This window comes from Takifugu flavidus, chromosome 6 (assembly GCF_003711565.1).
Source record: "Takifugu flavidus isolate HTHZ2018 chromosome 6, ASM371156v2, whole genome shotgun sequence".
NCBI lineage: Eukaryota > Metazoa > Chordata > Actinopteri > Tetraodontiformes > Tetraodontidae > Takifugu > Takifugu flavidus.
This window is the reverse complement of record NC_079525.1, coordinates 7,264,458-7,289,502: the sequence shown is the minus strand read 5'-3', so window position 1 is coordinate 7,289,502 and position 25,045 is coordinate 7,264,458. Positions and strand designations below refer to the sequence as shown.

Sequence of the window (25,045 nt, the reverse complement as noted above, 5' to 3'; positions counted from 1 at the left end):
AAGCTGCCTTTATTGAAGGGGCGACAGACCAAAGCAAAAAAATCCTCTGACCTGAAGGAGAAGAGGTGTGAATTAACAAACCAACACACAAGGTTGTCTGTTCAAAAGTTGTAACTTTTTGAAAATTTTGCCATTTAAGAGTAAAGGAAGAGTATCCAGACACATGAAACATTCCGAGTGCAGGGAGACGTTTCCTCAATGTGCACATTCCTGCGTGCATGCCATGAATCCAGCCAGTGCTGGATCAGACTGATAATCTGATGAACTGGGAGCAACAACATTGTCAAGTTTAATCTCACATTGAGGGAAAGTTTCCCACACTCTCCTGTTTTCTTCATGGGCCCTCTGTCTTTAGCCTTGTTTGCCATTTGTGTGTCATATCTCCAGTGTTGCCATAACAACCAGCTATATTTAAGGGTAAAAATCTGTGATGGAAAAGGAGTCTGACACTAACCTACGTTTATGAAGCCCACTCCATATTGTGAAAAGTACCGTAGTTCTTCTTTTCTCTCCATGTCCTTTCTTTTCTTCTTCTCCTCTCTCTATCCCTCCATCCTTTAAACAAAAAACCACAGTTAACACATCACTGTAGATGCTCATAGTAGCAGACACTGAGGCTAGTAGAGCAGTAATACTATATGTTAGCATGTTGTCTAGAATCTCCATTTGTTAGAATCGACCCGACAGAGCAAAAGAGTGACACAGTGACAATCCATTCTGCCATTCCTCATCTGTCGGTTGCTTCAGTCATGGCTCTTCAGCTCCTGTAGAAGTTGTCTTTCCTTTGCTACTTTCTGTTCTGTCATCCTTCGTTTACATCTTCCATTTTAGGAGCATTCTTCCCCTCATCCTGCCTCCATCAGATTCCCTGTTTCTTACATTCTAGCTCTTGTTCTAATTTGTTTCTGCATTCCAGAAGGGCATGACATTTTTTTTTGCTAATTATGGGGAGTCATTTTATCTTTGAGATTTTCCGGGGAACAACACAGCTGTAAAAATAAGTTGTATGCTGTAAATGTTAAAACAATTTAAAACAATTTATTCACACAACTAGTATACCTGATACTTCTATTACCACTGTTACTACTACTGAGAAGAATGCATCAATTCTGCATATACAGTCATCAGCTCTGCAAGATGAACCAACTGGGTATTTGGGCAAAATGATACAGATTCACAAGGAAAAGAGAGAATAAAAAGATGTGAGGCCTTTGGCATAAACAAGGATATTGAGACTGAAGTTTCAGGACATTTATAATAAATACATTTTAGAAGCAAAATTTGTAAGATCCTATCGAATCAGACATCAAAATTCTATTGCAATATCTCTGCTATATAACAATCAGTGACATTTTGGTTAATTAGTTCAAGAACTCAGGTCAAAATTTATTTAGATATATAGATTTTAATCTCGCCAGCTAATTTTGAATGTGTAATATTACATTTCCCTCCCATTCATTTCACTTTTTAAAGATAAAGCAAATAGATATATTTATAGCAAAATACTTAGTTTTGGTAAATGTGATTTTTTCTTTTTGTGAATGAGTCAGAGGTTGGTTTTTTTAAATTAAAATTGTACTTTTCAAAACAGGACAGATAAAAGAAGAAAATGTGCCATAAAGGCAAATATAAAATAAAACCTTTTCCATCCTGCCACAGTATTTACTTATTCACACGATGACTAGAGTGTTCAAGTAAACAGGAGCTCAGAACACATTTTAACACATTTTAACCTTTTTTTTCCCCAGACTGGAAGCCCCCAAAGTAGGAAACATGCAAATGATGGTGGTTTTAAAAGTATCTATAGGTCAAGTTCAAATCTGCCTGCAACTCTAGTTAAGTTTTATATTTTAGTCTACATCTTATATTCCCCAAAAGCATTTCATGTGTGTGTGCGTGCGCATGTGCGTGTGTGCACATGCACAGCGTAGAGAGTCTTTGTAGGTTTCATTACCACTCTGTGATGTGGTACAGCAGAGATCCAGCTAAGAAAAACAAGCTTCATCCACAAATCAGAAGGAGCCAGGGTCAGGAGGGAGGGAGGGAGGCAGGGAGGGGGAGACGCACCCTTTTATCTTTCATGTGTCTATATATAGCGGTTCATGGAGACGAGTGAAGCAGGATGGGAGGGAGGAAGGGAACAGGAGGTAGAAGAGGTAGAGGAAGAAGGCAAGATGGCTGAAAAAGAGCACTGAAGAAAGACTCAATGAGAGATAAGAGGAAATATTAGAGTTCAGACCAGAAAGGAGACTGAAAAAGGGAAGCAGAGAGAGCAAAGGACACAATGAGACAGGTCCAGATTCTAAACCTGGGCTAACCTGAGCTGCAAAGATATTTGTGCCCAAAACATTGGATTTTTAACCAATACACAGAACATTAGCACGCTAGAGCACTTTGCACGCTTACATCCACAAGCTCACTTAACCCCAGTTGCCATAGTGACTTCCAATCTCCATCATTTTAAGTGGAGCACCCACCAGTGGGCCCGTTCGAGTTTTTAGCCTGTTCAGTGATGTGACGGCTGAATATTTTGGCTGACGTGGGCAGTTTGAACTGTCACCCAGAGGTGGGACTCGCTGAGCAGAGCGCTTCACTTTCCTTCATTTGATAGAGCTTCATTTAGTTTGATTTAAAATCTCCCCCTCATCTGGCAGGACTCCCCCTCTGAGCCAGAGCAGAACGCCTCATCAGCTGAAAACACACTCCGACAGATTGGTGACCGCGCTCTCTCTCTCTCTCTCTCTCGCTCTCTCTCTCTCTCATCTCTCTCTCTCTCTCTCTATCTCTCTCTCTCTCTCTCTCTCTCTCTCTCTCTCTCTCTCCTCTCTCTCTCTCTCTCACACACACACACACACACACACTAAATGTGTGCGTGCGCCCCCTCTTATCAGGTCCACTTCCTCGTTAACGTTGATCAACAAATCAGCTGGCAGCAAATCGATTGATCGGATGAACCAGCTGAGCTTTCCAGAGGAGAAACTCACACAAACCTGGATGCAGATGAGCTGCAGGAGACCACGACTGTGTCCAGGCGTCTTTGTTTCGCCGACAACCCACCAATAACACGCAAGTGAGGTCTGGAAAACTGTTGGTTCTTGCTGGAACCTACTGGTGCTGCTATGATAACGCTCTTAACTAGTCTGAAAATCTGACAGAAGACTAGCATGTGAGCCTGTAAGAGATAAAGAGCTTGCACCCAGGGTGTGTGCAGTGTTCAGCATCGATGTGTCATAGTAAAACAGCAAAAGGTTGATTTTGATGCTCCCCCTAGGTAAACTATCCATTATAGTTGACAAAGTAGGCAAAAATGCCAAATGTATTGATAATTGTGTATTGAGCATAATTTATGGTTGTAATGGTTTCATTTGCCTACTCCTGTGAGTGTTTATTCAGTGTGGAAAAACAGTGCGCACATCCTCCCAAAGGCTAAAAATAGCTGTGTTAAATAGGCTAAGGAGCTTTTTTTCATGCCGATGTGGGAAAAGTAGCACAAGTTATTTGCTGTACGCTGGTAAATTTGCAGAACATTAATAAGACATGTTTCATTCTACTTCACCTCAGTGATGATCCGGTTTTCACCTGCCTGTATTTACACGTGTGTGTGAATATGATGGTGCGATTGTACTGTTTTGATGTACAGATGTGGGGAAGGACCATCAGTGTGTGTTTAAATGTGTATTAATGAAGACGCTTTTGGATGCCATGTGTGCCAAAACTTAAATCTATAATACAGCATTGTTAAGGGAACATTCTCAACAGAAACCCTCTGAAGACTCAATCAGGACAGGTCAAAGGGACCCAGTCTGGGGTCAGACACAAGTCCCTCTGAAACAGAAGACTGGACCTTTTCTGCTCCTAAAAGCCCCCAAACTGCTGAGTGTGTTGCTGCATTTTGACTTCAAGCGGGAAGTTTTAACATTTAAATGGTCAGAATCCTTTCACCACCATGTTGGCTCATGGATTTAACCACTTTGCAACCAGGAATACTAATAATCCCTGTCCTCATGATGGTTTCATACAGAAGGGTTCATATAGAAAAAGCATGCGTGAGTGTGTGTGTGTGTGCGCATGTATTTGGCTTGTTCTATCAAAAAGCCATTTTGATTAGCCAGACACACACACACACACACACACAACACACACACACACACACACACACCACACACACACACACACATTTTTGCAGTGCTGACCAATGATATTGTTGCCAAAAATTTCGGCTTTCTAATTACTTCACTTCATCTTTTATTTTTGTTTCACAGTTACCTCATGCTTTCAAGCTTTCAGAAGTTTGTTTGGCCACCAAGTGTCAGTGTGTCTTCTGAATAATAGATGCAGAAACACACACACACACACACGCACACAGAGGGAGTTTGTGTGTAATGTTATTGTGAATTGATTTGGTGGGCATACATGACACTAAGAAAGTATCAGTTTCTTTGACAACACATGATTCATAAACAGGAAATGTCCACTACATATGCGTCCACAACATATGTGTCACAAAACATGGTAAACTGCAACAAACAGCATAACTCTTGTGTCGAGATGTCTTGACATTTAGCTGCATTTTAATCTTCAAACCGTGTGCTCTGCCTGCCACACAGCAGTGCAGCTGAGTGTCGTCAGACAATGACTAGAGCGTCGTCCCAGTTCGTGTGTGTGTGTGTGTGTGTGTGTGTGTGTGTGTGTGTGTGTGTGTGTGTGTGTGTGTGTGTCCTTAGCCCAACCTGTCTGATCCTTTTACATCTACACACATGGAGGCTGTCCTCCGGCCATGGTGTCAGTGTCGGGTCGGGTAAACACGACAATAGACGCATACTGCCACACACAAGTGTGGGCTAACAGGATAATGACTGGCCAATTAAGTACAGACTTGATCTGTCTGGATGTATCAAGTCATCTTAAAGCCTCTAGCAGCCATTACATCTAGCATGGACACACTCATATACAAATGCTGCACTTGACTGGATGGAGCTCAGTGTAAAGCTGGCTGCTTCACCCGACAACCTGGGTGAGTTAGTTGGTGTGTCTGTGTGAGTTTTGGGACAAAATAAATTCAGTTTAAGACATCTGCTGCCTGTCATGGTATAGGGACAGACCTCACGCTGCCTTTATCACCAGCTGAACCTGGACATCCGACTGTATGGACGAGTCTGGAAGCAGATTTTCTACTGACCTTAAAACAACATAAAGTAGAAACACAAATATTTACATGATCAGTAAAACCTCATCTGAACACTCTAATGTTTGTATGTGTGTGTGTGTGCTGGGGCACATGTGTATCCTATTTGTTGCTGTTAGCCTTGACTGCAGCTTCACTCCCTTTGAATGGATGATCCTCACCACCATCATTGCTAACTGCATTGTCCTGGCTCTGGAACAGCATCTCCCCGATGGAGACAAGACGCCTCTGTCTGAAAGACTGGTAACACGCACACACCCACACAATGTGTATATTAGAATACAACCATTTCTTCCCTCTTCTAATATCTCATGGCTATCTCTGCAGGAGGACACGGAGCCTTACTTCATTGCCATCTTCTGTTTTGAGTCTGGGATCAAGATCCTGGCCCTGGGTTTCGCCTTACATAAGGGCTCCTACTTGAGGAATGGCTGGAATGTCATGGACTTTGTAGTTGTGCTCACTGGGTAAGTCAAAATATTTATTGTTTATTTTTTTGATTTATTTTAGTTTAAGTACAACCTGTTTTATTCACAGCTCTTTTATATTTGATTTTTTCTCATGGTTTCCTGTTTTCCCTGTCATACAATGTTACACATCCACTTTAGTTTTGATAGTTTATTGTTATGTTTGTGAAAGCTACTCTCCACCTTAGTTCCTAATGTGGAATTTTAAAAGTAGGATGTGTTTCTGTGGCGACCAGGCATGTTTTGGGTAACTTGGGGCAATGAGGTTGAAGTAAGTATAAGAGATATTCATTTTTGTGTGTGTGTGTGTGTGTGTGTGTGTGTGTGTGTGTGTGTGTGTGTGTGTGCGTGCGTGTGCGTGCGTGCGTGTGCGTGTGTGCAAGGAATTTGCGCGTGCGTGTACATAGAGCCTGACTTCCTGTCATGAAAGTCACACAGCAGAGGTCTGGCCTGACAAGGTGTACGTGTGATCAGGGGCACTCCCCCTCTGCTGCTATTCTTTTTTAATGAGGGTGTATACACACAGACACACACAGACACACACACATGCGAAGGCTGGATCAGAGTAGCACTACAGGGAGCAGCATCCAGGGCAAAGTGAAATGTCACTTATGTGAGAGATGGGGGAGCTGGTTTGTTGTTATGGCAATAGCAGAGAGGGGTTGCAGAGTTCCCTCTCTCTCTGCTTCACTGTTCTTCACAAGATGTTAACCAGGGCTGCTACAGCGCTGATGATCTAAACCTACAGATTATCTTAATCAGAATTAGATCACTGTTGCAGACACTGTGTGTGAAACTACAGGAAACCTTCAATGTGTATTTATGAAGGTTTTACACCATTTTTTATATTTGTAAAGGAATTACTCGTGCAAAACTCAATGCCAAAATACCTCTTGCACAACACATTTCTGGTCTTTTCTTTCTACAACTAACTGATCTATAGATTTTGATGAACATGTGATCATGCAGAGACCCTGTGAGACATAAAAGCTTTTATCACAGTTTTAGACAGTAACCTACTACTTCAACTGAGAGGGAAGAAAAACAAGAGGAGGGAGAAGAGGAGGACACGTGAGCATATCTCGATGTCCCCCTGGGCTCTGGATAACAAGAAAGGGAAATGGAGACAGACAGACGGGCAGGCAGGCAGGCAGGCAGGCAGGCAGGCAGGCAGGCTGGCAGGCAGGCAGGCAGGCATTCAGGCAGGCAGGCAGGCAGGCAGGCATTCAGGCAGGCAGGCATTCAGGCAGGCAGGCAGGCAGGCATTCAGGCAGGCAGGCAGGCAGGCAGGCAGGCAGGCAGGCAGGCAGGCAGACAGACAGACAGACAGACAGCCAACCAGCCAGCCAGCCAGCCAGCCCATGGAGAGTGAAGAGGAATACCACAGGAAGAAGGGAAGAGTGATTGGTGGTGATGGAGAGTGAGAGTGATAAATATGAAAGGGGGATTAAAGGAAAAATGAGAAGAGGAAGGAGCGATAGAGATGGCGGAAAGGGGAAGAGAGAGAGGTAAATGAGAAATAGCAAATGAGAAAGGAGCACTCTAAAAGGAGTGTGTGTTTCTGCAGTTACCTGCTTTTCCCTGCTCCTTGCGATCTGTGATCAATCACTCAGCATAGCCATGTAATATAACACACACACACACACACACACATGCACACATGCACACATCATGCCAGTTGTATGTAGCCATATTTCACTGCTCCTGCGTGGTCATCTCCACATTCAAATGAGCTTTATCATTTTTCACACAAACCTGCAAGATTCACTTAACACCAAAATCATGACCAGGATTTGAGATCACCAAATAATTTCTCATTTGTTTGGTCTTTTAATTTCTTAAATGAAGACTCTTTGTCACAGTTTCTGCCATCAGATTCAGTGTGTACTTCTAATGTGTGGAGTCGTGACTCAGAAAGCTTCTGCTGCCAAGTACGTGCATATGTGTGTGTGTGGGTGTGGTGTGTGTGTGTGTGTGTGTGTGTGTGTGTGTGTGTGTGTGTGTGTGTGCACGCACACGTGCAGACTGACTTCATTCTTGGCAAACACACCGGAGAGAGAGGGAGTTGATGAAGATGGGAATTAATGAGAGTGGAGGGAAATAGGAGGACTTGCACACACACACAAACATGCAGGCACACACACACACACACACACAGGGAAAAGTGTGTTTAGTATTCAGGGATGACAGTCCATCGACTTTTATTGCCGTGTTGTGACGTCACGCGGTAATCTAATCGTTGACGGGAGACTCTGGGCCAGTCAGTCAATGAGACGACACCAGTGACGTCCATGCAACTCGTTTAATGGATGTTCATAGAGGTGGCGTTTTAAAAAAAATAAAAGACCTCTTTCAGTTTAACGAGCAAATATCACTAAGCACTCTAACTTTAACACTAGAATATTATAATGTCCCACAAATGCATCATGTAGATGTTGAAACGGGTCGGACACGGAGAAAGAAGGCTTTGATTGACACAGCCGCTCTGAGTCACCAGCGCGTCTGGAAGAGACGTGAAGTCACATCAGAGCACAACAGGAAACAAAAACCTGTGACTCACTGCCGGGACGACTCACGGCTGAGTTTCTGTGCCAGGAGGAGGACAGATTGGATGAAACACTTGTTCCTGAAGAGTCTGAAATCTTTAAAAATAGAAAACTGTGGTGTTAATCGGGTCACTCTGAAGCAGCGGATCAAAATTTAATTTCTCCTTGAAGAAACGCTGCACGCAGGTGTTACAGGAAGTACAGTTCCACCCCTGAGAAAACACGATAGCACCGTGGAGCGAGGGAAAATGAGGTCGCTATTGGCGAGATGGTGCACACCTCATTGAAAATTGTACCCTTGCCATGGCTTCCATTATCATTATTACTCTCCAGTCATTTAGAGGCTCATCACTCTCCTATGCGCTCTCCCATACCCTCCAACTCTGCACCTGCAGGGCGGCCTGCTGCACACAAACACAGGAAAAGACTGTTTCACTGGCGTAGTTGTGGGCTCGATAATGGATTTGTTACATCACCACAGCTGTTTGAAAAGAGGGGAGAGAAAACCTGCCACCGCGTGATGAAGAGCATCATGTTGTCTGTCAGGAGTCCACCTATGAATGAAGTGCTTGATAATAAGGTCAAGGACTTGATTTCCAGCCCAGACGGTTGTGGAGTTATGTCTTCTGTCAGATGTTCTCCATCTTGGGTTTATTGTCCGTAGGTGGGATCCTATGTGAGTGTGTGCGGTGGTTCGTCTATATATCAGTTCAATGACGCTCCTGTCCCACATGTCTCCTTTCGCTGCTTGACTGTGGAGGAGATTCAGCCCATGTGACCCTGTATAGGATATGTAATGAATGGATGGAGCCTTGGAGCAGTCTGTGCGGTCAAGCCAAGGTGGCCGATTGCAGCTCACATGCCAGCCCAGAGTCTTCACGTGCCAAGACCAAATGCTAGTTTTGCTGTTCTGATAATCAAATAATTAAAGAGATGGAAGCACCTCCTGGTGAAGGCAGTAATGCTGCTTGAACTTGGTCCTAACTAATCTGTCAACATTACAGATTAGTTTCAGCCAAAAGCAGAAATTTATCTGGCCCCTTCACATGTTTACCACCTTCAGCTTTTAAAAGTTTCAGCAATGTCCCTTTAAATTCAGCATTTGTTGCTAAAAGGCTGGTTCGGTGTGTGGTGCCTTGTGTGCACCCACACACCCTTGTGAACAGAAATAGAGCCACAGACACAATCACACACCTACAGACACACAATGTGGAGGCAGCAGGGATGATAAAGCTGGGCATAAAACCAGTTTGCCACCATCACACCCACAACACTGACAAACCTCTGTCCTTCTGAAGTGCTCTTTAGCAGGGCAGCTCCAACTCTGTTTCCATATTAAATCAGATTACTTCGTATTGTGCTTAAATGTGGTGAATTTATGACAGTGGTTGGCCTCACACCAGTCAAGGGTCCAAGAGTCATGTTGGCTGGAGACAGAGGAATGGATCAACTGAGAGAGACAGGAGGAGTGAGAGAGAGGTGAAGGTGATGTTTAAAGGCCCAGTAATGAAGAGACCATCAGGGGCAACAGAATACACCAAAAACTTTTTGGTTTTATCTGATTTTTACAACATTAAATCCTGTTTTATTTACAGTAGACTTTTCCTTTTACAGTTGTTGTGTAAGCTGCTGTTGTTCAAGCAAAGCAGGCTTTTCCCATTGGACTCTCGTCACATCTAATGTTTGTAGAACTTGTTGGTGAATGTCACAGATCACAGATGAGACATGTTGGCCAAATTGATGGATATGGGTGGAAGAATGGCACAGAATCCAAACACTGTTAGTTAAGGAGGAATGTTTCAGTAACAATATACAGCTACCACAGAATTGCATTAAGTGCACGTGTTAAACTCCAAAATGTGCAACTTTTCACAGAAAAGCTGTGCCCAACCAGTGCCAGTAAGCTCCAAGAATCCTGACAGTTGAGGGTGGAATCTTTCCAAAGATAAATCAAGATCCTGGCTTGACTTGGTCTGTTGAATGTGCCGATGGACGTGTGTCAACAGATCAGATGAATAACTGGACTGATGAGAACCAGACCTGATATACACAGCGCATGGATTTCTTTGGCTCTAGAGCTCATTTACAGGAGCAAAAGGCTAATCACACACACATTCCTCTTTATTCAGGCACTGTGAAGGTTCTTACACAAAAATACTTAAACAGATCAATTTGCTGATGGCCAGAGGGTATTTAAAACAGTGCATTAAATAAAGAGAAGAAAATGTATGTGTTATGTGATTTAATGAAATGTGGATGAATTCGATAGAAACCAGTTAAGAACTGAGGAAATTGAGGCCTGGTAGCTTGAATCGTCAAGACAAATCAACCAGTGAAGGGACAGATGAACAAACACAAGGAACACAGAGAAAATATGAGGGGCTTTGATCAGGGGCGGAGGTAGCGAGCGAGTCCATCAGCTGAGTGTTAGCACTCTGCTGAGATCAGCAATAACGTGAGAGCCAGAAAATGAAGCGAGGGACAGAAAGTGGAAGGGGGAGGATGAGGGTGGAGAATGTGGTCAGAATGAGAGTGCTTCCATCCTTCCACTGCCAGTGAAAGCTTCAGTCGCCCTGGGAGGGACTGTAGCTGGAGGGAAAAAGCAGGGAGGAATGAGACTAAAAGAGATGTTTGGATGGGAGGGGAACCGTCTTTGACAGAGTGAGACAGAAAGTTCTCATGACAGGGGGCTCTGCGCTGATGGAACAGTTACAATTCTCTCCTTTCACCTCCAGTCTCACTTCAGATTTCTCTCCCCCTGAACCAACTCCAGCCACCGATAAGGGAAAGTGATCTGGGCGTGTTGACCAGAGTCACATCTCACAGATCTAGACAGGCTGAAAATGTTTAGGATGAGACTATAGGCACCGTGTGTGTGTGTGTGTGTGTGTTGTGTGTGTGTGTGTGTGAGAGAGAGAGAGAGAATCAGAGGGAGGCCAGTGGAGAGGAGCTCTCACTGTGATGACACATGGCACTCCCACGCACACATAAACACACACACTCCAACTCACACAGGGTGCATATGACTTTTGATAGAAAAATGTTTCTTTTTAACACCTAATGATTTTATTAAGTGGTCTCCAATCGGTCTGATGCCTTCCTGCCTTTAAGAGGACCACTTGCAGTGGAACCATCTCCACTATATCTACTTCACCATGTTCTTCATAGCTGTTAGCAGTGATGCATGGCTGATAGGCTGCAGGTGGTATAGTGGAGGGGTGGGGGTGGGGGCTGGAGCAGATCCACTTATGATACCGATTTTAATGAGAATGAAACAAGATGACAACTAATTTGACTTGAGGGTTTCAAAGGATAGCTTGGTTGCATGTCAGTCTTAATGTTTGTGGGATTTTAGCTGTAAGACAACAAAATCAGTGTTGAACAACAGCACAGCAACAGTGCTGAAAGTGGGGCAATGTCAGCATGTACCTGCACATACATGATGGGTAAGTGTGTCTCTGCAAAGGAAGTTTTGATTGTGCACACACTGTATGCACACTAAGCTGCTGTAGGTGAGGATAAAGTATGCGTGATGCAGATGTTTGGAGGGGATGAAGATTCAGTTGTTAGGAGACCCTCTTCTCCATCCCCTCTGCTGCAGCACCACCAAGATTCCATCAATGAGGCTGTGTTGCCCTGGCAACGCTTATGAATGAGAGCAGGTCGGTAACCGTGGAGACTTGGGGAGAGCGGAATCGCTGGTTGCCATGGCAATGCAGCGAACGGGGAGAGACCATGCAAAGCGAAGGTGGCAAATGACTTTCAGGTCATCATCGTCATGATGCTGTCATCACTTCACAGAAACGTCACCCGGCGCCCTGTAAAACAGAGAAAAGACAGAAATTGTTGACCCCCCCTAAAGCCTTAAGATACACATGACCGCGATAACCAACTGCACAAATGCAGAGATCATCAACAAATGTTCCTCTTTCCACACCTCTTTCCAACCGACTGCATTTCCTTTCCATCCAGGAAGTGGTCTGTGAAGCGGAGGCTGCAAAAAAAAAAAGGTCTTGTGAAATTAATTTGAACTTCATTGAGAATTTTTGTAAACCTGTAACACATTAAAGTTGATGGGACAGGTGAAGACACGTGAGTGTGCACGTGTGTAAGGTGTTTCCCAGCTGTGAGATCCTCTGTCATCACTGTCTAAACACCAGCTCCGTCCCTACATACTCCCTGAAGAGTCTCCATCTCTCTCTCTCTCTCTCTCTCTCTCTCACTCTCTCTCACACTTTAAACACAGAGGACTAACACTCTCAGTCTGTATCTCTCACAGGGGTGTTCCATCTCTTCTCTCTCACTCTGTAATTCTTCAGAGGATTTGATCTCTACTGTGTGTCATCTAATAAAGACAGAACACCCGTATGTTAGTTTAGTCCCTCTCGCATGAAGAGTCGCACGGCCGCCACATCCACCAGCAGTAGTGAGCAGCACGCTCAGGTCTGCACACTGACATGATCCCACTGCAGAAAAACAAATGTTAGTTGAGAAGGTTACAACAAGCACAAGCACTTTAATCAAATCAATCTTTTGTGCTCTCTGCCCATTTTTATTTTTAAGTTTTATTCACTTAGATCCCCAATAAAACAGGCCGAATGTCATGAACTTTGCGATCATGCAGGCAGAACTCAATTTCTTCAACGGTCTGGTTGTAAATGACGCCACTGAAGTGAGGCGGCAGTTATTTTGGAATTAAATGTTTTAGCATTTTCCATAAAATTAACAATAATTCTATAGGGTTTTAGATGGTGAGAAGATATTTAGACATCCTATATCTGACCCCTTGTTCCCCATAGTTTAAATATATCAAGATCATTTGATAATTTTTAACCTCCTGCACATCCATTGTTTCAACCCTTTCTCCTATTTTCAGCTGTTTACTTCCTCTCCTCCCATTTAATTGCTACCTGCTCTTCCTCACTTTCTCCTCAATGTTTCTCTGAACCTCAGTACCTGCTCCCTCTAGTGGTCACATTAGTGTAATGCGTGCAGGTTTAGCTGTTGCTAGGGGTGACTGAGTCCTGAGGTTTTAGGCCCATGGAAGTCAGAATTCTGAAAATCCAAGAGTACACTCTCATGGTAAGGTACTGCATAGTAATAATTCCTAAAATATACAAATGAAAATTTGCTCAAGTGAGAAATTACAGGTCACAGTGTCACATGATTTCAGATGACAAAATGGACAGATGATGGAGTGATCACATTCCTGCTTTGATTTAACCAAAGCAAATCACGCTGCAATCTATACGTGTCATGTTTGCTCTCCACCATCCCCGAGAACGTTTGTTTGCCTGTTTTGCTGAGGTCCGATGTTTTTGGGGCCGCAGGACACAGGTGTCTCTCCAGCAGTTAACAGGCCGTTGACAGAATGAGCGACTCTGCTGCTGCCAGTTAATAAATGACCTCTTACTGGAATTAGACACCAACCTGCAGGCAAGCTACTGAAAAATTAAACTGTGTATGTGATCTTTCCACTGCTGGTCTCTGGAACAACATGATGATGTTTCTCTCTGCTGTCCTGAGGTTCATTCACTCCGAAACATGTTAGATTCATGAGAACTCACAATAAATGCTCACGAGAGGGAAAACGGTCAGCTGTTTAAACAACTATTTGTAAATGAAAACTTCAGATTATTGTTTACATATCACTGTTTTGAAGTAGTATTTAGAAGGTTTGTTTCATTTTGACACATTCAGTATGTAATTATTTTAGATATCACATGTGCAGTTGTAATATTTTGACTGTGTACTTGAGATTGTGTGTAGTCTCGAGTACCATAACAGTTTATAATGGACTGCATTTTTTTTTATGTTATTTTGGCACATGTGATTTTTATTTTTTATTAGAATAACATTTTCAAAACAGCACAAATTCAGGAATGTCAGGCCAATACTCCCAAATCTCTAAAGACTTGGTAAACACTGGATCAGCAGCTGTGCAAATGCACAAATGGAGCTTCAAAATGCACGTGACAAGCATGTGAAGCACATGATGTAACAGTAACAACATGCATCTCTTTCATAATTATTGGGCCTTAGAGGGGTGAGAAATTACACTGAAAAGTGTGTGATGGTGGAGGGGTGTATGTGTGTGTGTTGGGAGTGGGTGGTGATGAATACATGCTCAGCAAGATGAGGCTGATAAATTTCTATGAGTCAGTGAAAGCATTTCACTAGTGCACGTTGGGATTTACATGACAAACATCAGCAGTCTATTACAGATTCACATGTAATGGCTGCCTCGGCCTCCAAGTCAACATTGTAAATAAGAAGCTTTTTCTCAGGTGGTACCTGGTCAAATAAAGGTGACATAAATAAATAACCTGACCCAAGTCCTGCTTTTTCGATGCAGTATTTTGTCTACGGCGGGATCTCAGTTTGACCTGAGGACGCTTCGAGCCGTCAGAGTGCTCCGGCCACTCAAACTGGTGTCCGGGATTCCCAGTAAGTCAGACTGTATAATTGGTCACCATGTACAGCTTAAAGGTCTTTTTAATAAGTTTGACACTGCAGATCAGAAACATTTCTTCCCAAACACATCAGAGGAGTTGCAAAATATCTATGTAATGTTAATATTGTAGTTGCTGCAAGCTCTCTTTCTACAATAACTGTAATTCATTGTTATTACTTCACTATTATTAGAGGGTATTTATTACAAGGGTATTTATTTTCTGGTCTCCACACTCTTAAGACCTCTGAATTGGGACCTATGTGTGTAATTGTCTTTCAGGCCTACAGGTGGTGCTGAAGTCTATTATGAAGGCCATGATTCCCCTGCTGCAGATTGGCCTGCTGTTGTTCGTGGCCATCCTCATGTTTGCCATCATTGGACTGGAGTTCTACATGGGGAAGTTCCACAAAACCTGCTACAACAAAGTCACAGGTAAGATGAGAAGATGGGCTGATGTGAGATCTGCAGTAAACATCCTCCTAATCCCACATCATCACCTTTAATAACACCAAGCAACTGATAATGTGTTTGACTTGTCACATGTTCTGACCCATATTCTAATTTTTTCTCTCGTTGATCAGGGGAGGTCGTGGACGAGTTACCGTGTGGCACATTGCCCCCGTCCAGGTTATGTCCCAATGGTACGGAGTGCAGAGGTGACTGGCTTGGACCAAACCACGGCATCACCCAATTCGACAACATCCTATTTGCTGTACTCACCGTCTTCCAGTGCATCACGATGGAGGGATGGACAGAAATGCTTTACTACGTGAGTCAGCCTGTTCAGTCAGCCAGTCCAGGCAGAACACAGCTGCTTCATTTATAAATACGATATTTTTCAGGCTGAAATAATTCTACCTTAATATTAAAGTCTCTCTAATACTATGACTGAGTGAACGTGTTACCATAAAACTCCTATTTATCAGAGTGGAGGTGATATTTCTGGTCTCTGCGCTGTGCTGGGAGATGATCAGTGCACTGAAGGACTCTGAGAGGATGCGTGGGTGTGGAGGTCTTCTCCACTTTCATTCAGATAAACAGGCCTTAAAGCAGATAAAGATCTGACTCAAAACAGCATTTATTTGACCAGAAGTTATTTTCTATTCCAAACAATCTTAATCTTTCTGTTTGACTTCTTTTCTGTTTCCTCATCTGCCCCTTCTGCTGCCTTAAGACTCACTCTCCACCTCTCCACCTCTCTCTCGCTTCTCTCTATTCTGGTCCTTCTGGCTCTATATTTAACATCTTTTCTGATGGATGGAGGCTGACTTCTACTCTTGCACAGGCAGTCAGGAGGAAAGCAATAAAAGTTTAATAGAGAAAGGACGGCTTGCGTGCGATACACAGTATAAAACCCAACAGATGTGCACGCGGACGACGAGAGTTCCATTAAAGCATGAGAGGGATCACGGAAACACGATCTCCTCCACTAACACGATCTCCGATTCTCAGCTAGTTGTGTTTTAGAGAAAGATCGAAGCCAAGTGGTGGTGGCAGGTTATGTTGATGTGTTTACCAAAAGGCCTTGGCGCTGCCAGCCTTTACGGAACGCAGTGCTGCAAATAGTTTCTGACCGCAGCGTCCTTTCTGCACGTAAGCGCGAGTCATTCAGGTGCATCCAGGTCAACTTTTTAGAAATTAAGTTTCGATTAGGAAAGTGGGTCACAGCTGAGCTGGTACGGCCATCATGGACACTTATATAAACTTGAATAAACCAACAAGTAAAAACATATCTAACACCTATTTTTGTTAAGAATTTGTGTTCCTGAAGAAACACCAAAACAGGTTCTTGGACATTTTGGCCTTTTGATTAAAAAAAAAGTGCTCAATAAATGTATGAAGCAGGCGTGCATGCACTCATAAATGCATGTTTATTGGGTCTTAATTTGTATATGGAATAACTGCCTGTGTGTTTGTGGTCCCTTCCTGCAGAGTAATGATGTGGAGGGCAGCACCTGGAACTGGATGTACTACATCCCACTCATCATCATTGGCTCCTTCTTTATGCTCAACCTGGTGCTGGGTGTCCTCTCAGGGTGAGTTCTGGCTCCTCCCCCTCTAACACTGTGTGCTTTGTGTAGTTCATCAAGAGTTTCCATATTGTTCCCACAGTGAATTTGCCAAAGAGAGAGAGCGAGTGGAGAACAGGAGCGAGTTCCTCAAGCTCCGGCGGCAGCAGCAGATCGAGAGGGAGCTTAATGGATACCTGGAGTGGATCTGCAAAGCAGGTGGGTGTGCACCTGGTGGCAGGCCTGGTGCACAATGACACACTGCTGTACGCTAACAAATATCTTTTGTTTTGCTCAGAAGAAGTGATCCTGGCCGAGGATGACGGCACAGGCAACTTTGATGGTAACTGTGATGCTTTTCCGTTTCTAGATAGTTTTACATGCACTTTTATTGGTTAGAGAATCACACCAAAGCCCCAGAATAGAAAACTTGGGTCAGAAGATGAAATCTTGTAACTCGGACAATATTTGCTCCATGTTTTTATAAAGTATCACAACAAACTTTCATGTCCACCTGCAACATGAGCACATGCTTATAGGAGAGAGGCTCCAGTTTTATTGTTTGATTTCTACAACTGTGCCCACTGGACAACAAAGAGGAAGAAATATTCTCTTGTTCTCCTGCTCAGGTTCAAGACGGAACATGAAAACCAAAAACAACAAGACTGAGCTGCTGAACCCAGAGGAAGGAGAGGACAACCTGGGAGACGCCCTCGGTAAGAGGGGCACACTGGTTGAACTTTCAACTCTGTTAATTGCTTTGATTCTTCATCACAAGAGAGTGTCATGATGACTTTGTTCTTCCAGACTGGGAAACTGGCTGAACTAATCAGTTGATGAAGAGCTAGTTCAGCCCTAAAATCATCCATTGTTAATGATGAATCTTATATTCTCTGATGTGGATGTGATGATGTGAAAAGGCAAAAAAAGAATCCATTGGTCAAAGTCAATGTGTCTCTCCCTCCCAGGTTTTGCCCGATCCAGCATAAAAAGCGGGAAAGAGGGCTCTAATTATAGTAAGAAGGAGCGACGGCTACGATTCTTAATCCGGAAGATGGTGAAGACTCAGGCCTTCTATTGGACGGTGCTCTGCCTGGTGGGCCTCAACACCATTTGTGTGGCCGCAGTGCACTACAATCAGCCCCAGTTGCTGTCTGACTTCCTCTGTAAGTAAACAAACAGCAGTAGGGATGCTGGTCCTCCCACTATATCTGCAGTCCATTAGTCATATCCTCCGCATACTGTACATACGAAGACATTTTTGACTGAGGGTAGCTGTTTTACAAAGGGCTTCGATAGGCTTTGGTCTGGCCGAAGTTGTATTTATTGGGGGGGGGGGGGGTGTCATATTTTGATCTTTTCACACTGAAATTATTCACAACATGATCCGGCTCATCCATTTCAAACAGCATCGTCCCAGGCAGGCAAACTGTTGCTCCTTTAGAGAGCAGTGCAACATATATACAAATTTAATATCAGTTTTAACTGCTCAGATGTAATTAGTGTTCTAAACTTTAGTATACACGCGCGTGCACAGTTAATATTAGTACTGGCTGCTGTCCAGTGGAGTTCATTCATCACTTGACTGTCATACACATTCTCTTTTTCTCTTTCTTTTTTCCCCTCCACCCTACTCCATCCCATTCCTTACCTGACTTCTTTGTGTTTTCTTCTCTCCTCATCCTCTCTCTAATCCACTCTTTATCTCTCTCCATGATCTCACCTTCTTTCATCTTCACCATCCACTTTCTTCCACGTTCTTCCTCTCTTTATCCCCCACTCTTGTGGTCCTCCTGCCCTTCAGTCTATGCAGAGTTTATCTTCCTCGGCTTGTTCATGTCCGAGATGCTGATCAAGATGTATGGACTGGGCATCCAGCCCTACTTCCACTCCTCATTCAACTGTTTTGACTGTGTGGTGAGTACACACACACACACACACACACCACACACACACACACACCACACACACACACACACACACACACACACCCACACACACACAGAGTCAGTGAGGGATTTTCGAGACTGACATTGTGCTTGTGTCTGCATGCCTTCAGGTCATTCTGGGCAGTATCTTCGAGGTGGTGTGGGCCACCATCAAACCGGGAACGTCCTTTGGGATCAGCGTTTTACGAGCTCTGCGACTTCTCCGCATCTTCAAAGTCACCAAGTAAGTCTGTCACTAACACAGCATTTAAAACACTTGTTGGATTTGATGCTGCTAAATGAAGAAGCAAGCCAATAAAGTTGCCTATTTATAATTGTGATCATAACAACAAAGTGCTCTTTCTCCTCTTCCTCTCCAGGTACTGGGCTCCTCTAAGAAACCTGGTGGTTTCCCTCCTAAACTCCATGAAGTCTATCATCAGTTTGCTCTTCCTCCTCTTCCTCTTCATCGTGGTATTTGCATTGTTGGGGATGCAGCTGTTTGGTGGACAGTCAGTATCAGACTTCATGTCTTCTTCCATATGTTGTGATCTTTGTAGTGCTTCACTTTCTCTTCTTTTTTTCCTCAGATTTAACTTTGAACTTGGGACCCCTCCCACTAATTTCGACACTTTCGCCGCAGCAATCATGACAGTGTTTCAGGTGAGCTCCTTTTTACTGCCAACATGGATTTTTTGCAAAAAAAGTATTCATTTTCTTTCATTTATTGAAATGAAACTTAATTTCATGAAATTAAAAAATAACCTTGAGGTGGTTAAATATTTCACCCTATTGGAACGCGATGTTTAGTGCCCTCGTGCACACTTGCGCACATGTTGAGAACTGAAGCTCTTTAAAAAAAATTTAATTCTAATGACGCACAATGCTGTCATGTCTTCAACGCATAAGATGCAGCCGCTCGAAAGACCAACAGCTGAACAGTGGAGACATCTCTGTGACTCACATCGGTTTCTGTGTGAGTGCGTGTGTGTGTGTGTAGTGTGTGTGTGTGTGTGTGTGGTGTGTGTGTGTGTGTGTGTGTGTGCGTGTGTGTGTGTGTGTGTGTGTGTGTGTGTGTGTGTGTGTGTGTGTGTGTGTGTGTGAAGGGAGGGCTTGTACATATTATATAATGAAGACCAGAATATGCATCTCACTAGTAAAGTGAGAACATGTTTAGGGCATCAGGACATTTTGTGTGGTGCTCCACAACTTCAGAGGTCTGCTTGAGGATTAAGCTTTAAGGTTGAGGTTGGAATTGTGTTTGGGGTACAGTTGAGGTTAGTTGGGGTGGAAGGGAGTCCTCACAAAGTTTGTATGTAACAGTGAAAAAGAGGAGACAAAAAAGACAAATGAGTCTTTAATTTATTATTAATTGTGTGTTCAAGCTGGTTGTGATGGTGCAGCTCCTGACTCCAAAGTCCAAACACATTGGTGACGATGTTAAAAATAAAATTAATATGAGAGGGAGTCACTTGCGGTCTTCTGATTTTTAAATGTAACTTGTATGTGTTGGTCTTTAGATTCTGACGGGAGAAGACTGGAACATGGTGATGTATAATGGCATTGAGTCCCAAGGAGGAGTGAATGACAAAGGGATGATCTTCTCCATCTTCTTCATTGTCCTCACACTTTTTGGCAACTGTATCCTACAAAATTAGAATTACCATGAACACATGTAAAATATGCTTTGGCTTAGTGAAAAATACACAGATGCATGTGTTTTCCCATGTCTTCATTTTCCTCCTTCCATCTCCTCATTGCTTCCTCCTCAAAGTCCATCAGAGTCTGTTAGGGTCTCTTTTACTCCACCACAGATACACTGCTCAACGTCTTCTTGGCCATCGCTGTTGACAATCTGGCCAATGCCCAGGAACTCACAAAGGTAAACAGACAAACATTTATTGTAGTTTTCAGAAACTTTTGTGAGTATTTTTGTTTAAAAGCATCTGTAAGTCTACATTTTGTGCTTAAAATACCTGGACACCAGTTTGGTTCCCTTTGCCTGAGAACTGTCAGTCTTCCGGTCAGAGTCTCAGTTTATGTGCCAGTATTTAAATTTTGATTTGAATTATGTGATTGATCATCCTCCTCTGGTTAAACAGGATGAGGAGGAACAGGAGGAGGCAGCCAATCAAAAGACAGCCCTACAGAAAGCAAAGGAAGTGGCTGAGGTCAGCCCTCTATCAGCAGCCAACCTATCCATTGCGGCGTAAGTGCAGTTACATTCAATTTTGTTATATATTGTTTTTCCCCTTTTTTATTCTTGATACATTTTCACCAATTCTATACTCAAACCTGCCACCAGAGGGAGACTGAAAAGGCTAATTTTGAAGCCATGGTTTATTTGGGCCCTGACAGAACTTGGTTACTGCCCCTCGGTTTTGTCTTTTCTATGTTTGACTGGCAGACGTTCTTGTTAATGTGGTTCACACTCAAACACCCACCATCCCACTGGTGCCGTTCTGTCCTCTAAAACATGATTTAGAGATTGTTCTGAGAGTGAAAGGAACACATTCGGGGCTTTGTGAAGTGAGGAGGAGCGAGAGGCGAACAGTCGGTAAAATCTGCTCTTGGCAGCAGAAACGCTGACAATAGGACCCATCACGATGATATTCACAAAATCCCCGCTGCTCCTTTTGGAGTCATCACACTGTTCTGTCTATACTCTAGATAAGAAGACACTCTGTTCTCCTACAGAAAAGCTCTTCAGTTAAATGACTGACAGTTACAAACCACCAGAGCTAAAAGATGGTCATCATTACTGTTTGAATTTTCTTTCTTTTTACTTTAAACCTGCCGGTCAATCATCAACAGGAAGGAGCAACAGAAGAACCACATCAAGGGCAACAAGTCCGTGTGGGAGCAGAGAACCAGTGAGATCCGCCGACAAAACCTGATGACGAGCCGCGAGGCGCTCTACAACGAGCTCGAGCAAGATGACTGGAAGGTGGGAGACGAAGGAGGGGAGGTGAGGACCATCCCTACATGATACACAAACATTTGCATATATATGCTCAGAATGTTTTGTGATCTGTTCCTTTTTTAACCCCTTTACTGGGACGTCATCAGGCTCCCTTTGACTGTATCATCTTTTCCAGTACAAGTTTGACTGAATGGGCAAATAGTTGTAGTTCCTAAATTGCTTCCTAAAAATATCAAAATAATAATCAAATCTTTGTCCAGCTCGTGTCCTTCTCGCCTGGATGGGACAGGTTTTCCAAGGACTTTTTAAAATGAATCTGGTCCACACAGCCATGTTCCCAACATGTCTCCTTGTCTTCATAACAACCGCAGAGATCCATAGGAAACACAGAGCTGCTGCAGGAGCCACTGTCACTCTATTCTGGGTCAAGCTGCACCTCACAGATGATGCTGGGGTGTAATGTCCCTTTAAGCCTCCATGCAGAAGTGATACTGCTGCATTAAGTGCTGCTATATGGGACAACTTGAAGCTGCGTGCCTAGCAGCCATGCATCATTTAATTGGGGCATGCTGGCAAATCCAGAGCTCTACCCAAAAAAGGCAGCAATCCAAAGTGGAGCAAGGCGATCAGGGGTTGCTTAGATATGTCTCGGAGATACAGCGGATTTAGTTGCCTTCGCGGTTCTGATAATATCCAGTTGATGTAGATTCAAAACTATTGGACTCTGGGCCGAGTCGCGTATGTCTGGAATACAGAGGAAGGGATTGCATTGGGGTGACTGCATCTTTTCAGATTTATTCTTTCTGAACTTGTGACCAATTTTACATGCGTCTTCACCTGTTAAGGCTGACCCAGGTAGAAATACAGTTTGAATGCCCCATACAACAAATGAAATATAGATAAATAAAACCTAATTCAGTTGCATTGGGCAGGAAGGTAAGCAGCCACTTTTAAAATAAGAAATAAAATGGCAGAATTAAACTTTTATTTAACAGGAACACCAATTTCAGTAAAAATCCCCATAAAGTTACGTGATATTTTCGCCAACGCCTCAACCCAGGTTTCCTACCCACGGAAAGGACGCGGCAACATGAAGACCCACTTGGATCGGCCGTTAGTGGTAAACCCTCAGGACAACCGCAACAACAACACTAACAGAACACAACCGGGTGAGCTGCCTCTGGAGGAGGAGTACCGCCGCCAGGATGTGGACCACTACCAAAGAGCCGGGCACTCTCACCACCACCACCGCCACCATCACCACCACCATCACCATCATCAGAGAGCCAGTGGGGCAGACAATGCAGGGACCAGGCAGCCGGCAGAAACCCGCATACAGCATGGCATCAGCTGCACATCCCTGAGCAATGTGGAGGGTCAACAGGCGCCAGAGAGGCACAGCCACAGGGGCCACTGCCACCGTCACAGGAACCGGGAGAGCAGAGAGGCCCGCAGCATTTCCCCGCACCATAGTGATGGCGCGGAGGGCACCAACGAGCCGAGGAGGGCAAGGCAGCACTGCAGGGCAGCCAAGGAAGGGGAGGAAGGCAGGAGACATAGGTCCAAGCGAACAGAAGGAGAGGGAGAGAAAGGCACGGAGGGGGAAGGAAGGAGAAGCAGACGGCATTGCCACAGCAGCCAGGAGAGGGGCAGAGGGCACCGAAGTAGAAAGTGAGTGAAGAAAGTTGTGATATAAAACATTTTCTCACTTGAATATGACACAACAGAAGATTTGATCTATTGTTTCTTTATCCTCATATGAACAGGGAGCACCACAGGGCCAACCTCTCCACGACTCGACCCATACAGCAGTACAACGAAGACCTGGACAACCTGCGCAACAACAGCAAGTTGGCCAGCGCCCAGGTGCACCCATACACGCTGCCTCCGGACCACCCTGACCATGTCAACAACCTGCTGAACTGCTGCGACACTGACACCCACACGCTGTTACACAGCATGGACAGCCTCATCCTGACCAGCATGGCCAAACCTGATTACACTGCCATCGACATGCCGCCGGTGTACCCCTACCCATCCACCAACGCCATCTTACAAGGTGGGTTACAGTCACGTCTGGTCTGGTCCAATAGACACTGCAGATAATTGAACAAAATTTTATTGATATTAACATTTTTGCCTTTCACTATTTTCCAGTAAATAAAAATGCCAACACTGATCAGAAGAAGAGCGAAGAAAAGAAAGAAGAGGAAGATGAGGATGGTGATGAGAATGGCCCCAAACCCATGCCTCCGTACAGCTCCTGCTTTATTTTATCCACCACCAACCCGTCAGTATCTGCGTGAAAATCCCTGTCACTGGGAATGACGATGGAAGTGGATTTTAAACAATTTGTGTCAACATTTGTGTGTCTGCACCAGGTTCCGGAAGTGCTGTCACTACATCCTGACTCTGAAGTACTTTGAGTTCGGCATCCTATCTGTTATCGCCATGAGCAGCATCGCCCTCGCCGCCGAGGACCCAGTCTGGCCAGACTCACCACGGAATAATGTAAGAGGCTCTTCAACTGCCCAAACATAGACTGTAAATGCCTGCATGAATATAAAATGTATTCTTTTTCGCTCTCTCACTCACTGACTCTCTCTCTCACGTACCCACAAATGATGTGTGATTTAATGGTTTTCCTCTTTTTTCTGCAGGTGCTGCGTTATTTTGACTACATTTTCACAGGCGTCTTCACATTTGAAATGCTGATCAAGGTAAAAAAAAAGTGTGTGTGTTTGTGTGTGTATTCGTGTCTGAGGTTGGTGTGTATCACAAGCATAGTTAACTGAAGTTCATATTATTGCATGGCTCTTTTAAATGGGGAACTATTTTGTCAAATGAAAAAGGATTAAATAATGTATGAATCTATTTTTATTATTGATACATATTATGAGACTTGCAGGCATCTCCAAAAGCAGACGTGTTGGTGGTTCTACACTAACAACCTCCTGCTGTTTTAAGACCACTGCAACGCTACGTGGGTGGTTCTAATGTAAAAGCTGATGGCTATGGATGGTTCCTGTGATGTTCTAAGTGCACTCCATGTTTTTCAGATGGTGGTGCTGGGCTTGTTTCTCCATCAAGGCTCTTACTTCCGAGACTTGTGGAACATTCTGGACTTTATAGTGGTTAGTGGTGCTCTGGTGGCCTTCGCCTTCACGTAAGTGTCCCTGGGCCATCGCCTTCCTCATCTCCAGCACTCATGCAGACACACACACACCACCTGCAGAAAGACCCCTGTTGCCCACAGACACCAGGCAATGCTGATCCTTTATTCCTCTTTCTTCTTGCAGTATCTCTCACTCACATTTTTGTTCTGTCCTTCCATTTGCTTCGTGACTGTCCTCTTATTACTTCTTCAGGTCCTTTTATGCGTTTTCATCTCTGAATCAGCAGGTCTTTCTCTGTGCCCCATCCCTCAACACACTTGTGACATTTAATAACATGTTTTTCTTAATGTTCTTCCTGATCATCCCCATATGCAGCGCGACTACACTCTAAACAGTCGATGCTCTCAAACCGGGTTT

General features: G+C 44.0%; 1 protein-coding gene across 16 annotated transcripts in view; it reads left to right on the top strand.

The window, feature by feature from the left end:
• cacna1ab (calcium channel, voltage-dependent, P/Q type, alpha 1A subunit, b) overlaps window positions 1–25,045 on the top strand; it is an 85,136-nt gene that overhangs the window by 26,300 nt on the left and 33,791 nt on the right. For 15 of the 16 annotated variants that reach the window (XM_057035171.1, XM_057035178.1, XM_057035172.1 and 12 more), the window contains 24 exons: window positions 5,317–5,428; window positions 5,513–5,652; window positions 14,554–14,645; window positions 14,932–15,084; window positions 15,234–15,421; window positions 16,585–16,688; window positions 16,765–16,880; window positions 16,960–17,004; window positions 17,291–17,377; window positions 17,630–17,827; window positions 18,466–18,578; window positions 18,721–18,833; window positions 18,970–19,101; window positions 19,180–19,252; window positions 20,110–20,230; window positions 20,404–20,471; window positions 20,692–20,798; window positions 21,404–21,557; window positions 22,573–23,183; window positions 23,279–23,571; window positions 23,670–23,802; window positions 23,894–24,023; window positions 24,173–24,232; window positions 24,572–24,678. In XM_057035171.1, coding sequence (XP_056891151.1) covers window positions 5,317–5,428; window positions 5,513–5,652; window positions 14,554–14,645; window positions 14,932–15,084; window positions 15,234–15,421; window positions 16,585–16,688; window positions 16,765–16,880; window positions 16,960–17,004; window positions 17,291–17,377; window positions 17,630–17,827; window positions 18,466–18,578; window positions 18,721–18,833; window positions 18,970–19,101; window positions 19,180–19,252; window positions 20,110–20,230; window positions 20,404–20,471; window positions 20,692–20,798; window positions 21,404–21,557; window positions 22,573–23,183; window positions 23,279–23,571; window positions 23,670–23,802; window positions 23,894–24,023; window positions 24,173–24,232; window positions 24,572–24,678 — 3,450 coding nt within the window. The remainder of the gene's footprint in view (window positions 1–5,316; window positions 5,429–5,512; window positions 5,653–14,553; window positions 14,646–14,931; window positions 15,085–15,233; window positions 15,422–16,584; window positions 16,689–16,764; window positions 16,881–16,959; window positions 17,005–17,290; window positions 17,378–17,629; window positions 17,828–18,465; window positions 18,579–18,720; window positions 18,834–18,969; window positions 19,102–19,179; window positions 19,253–20,109; window positions 20,231–20,403; window positions 20,472–20,691; window positions 20,799–21,403; window positions 21,558–22,572; window positions 23,184–23,278; window positions 23,572–23,669; window positions 23,803–23,893; window positions 24,024–24,172; window positions 24,233–24,571; window positions 24,679–25,045) is intronic. The other variant, XM_057035174.1, reaches the window with a different exon arrangement.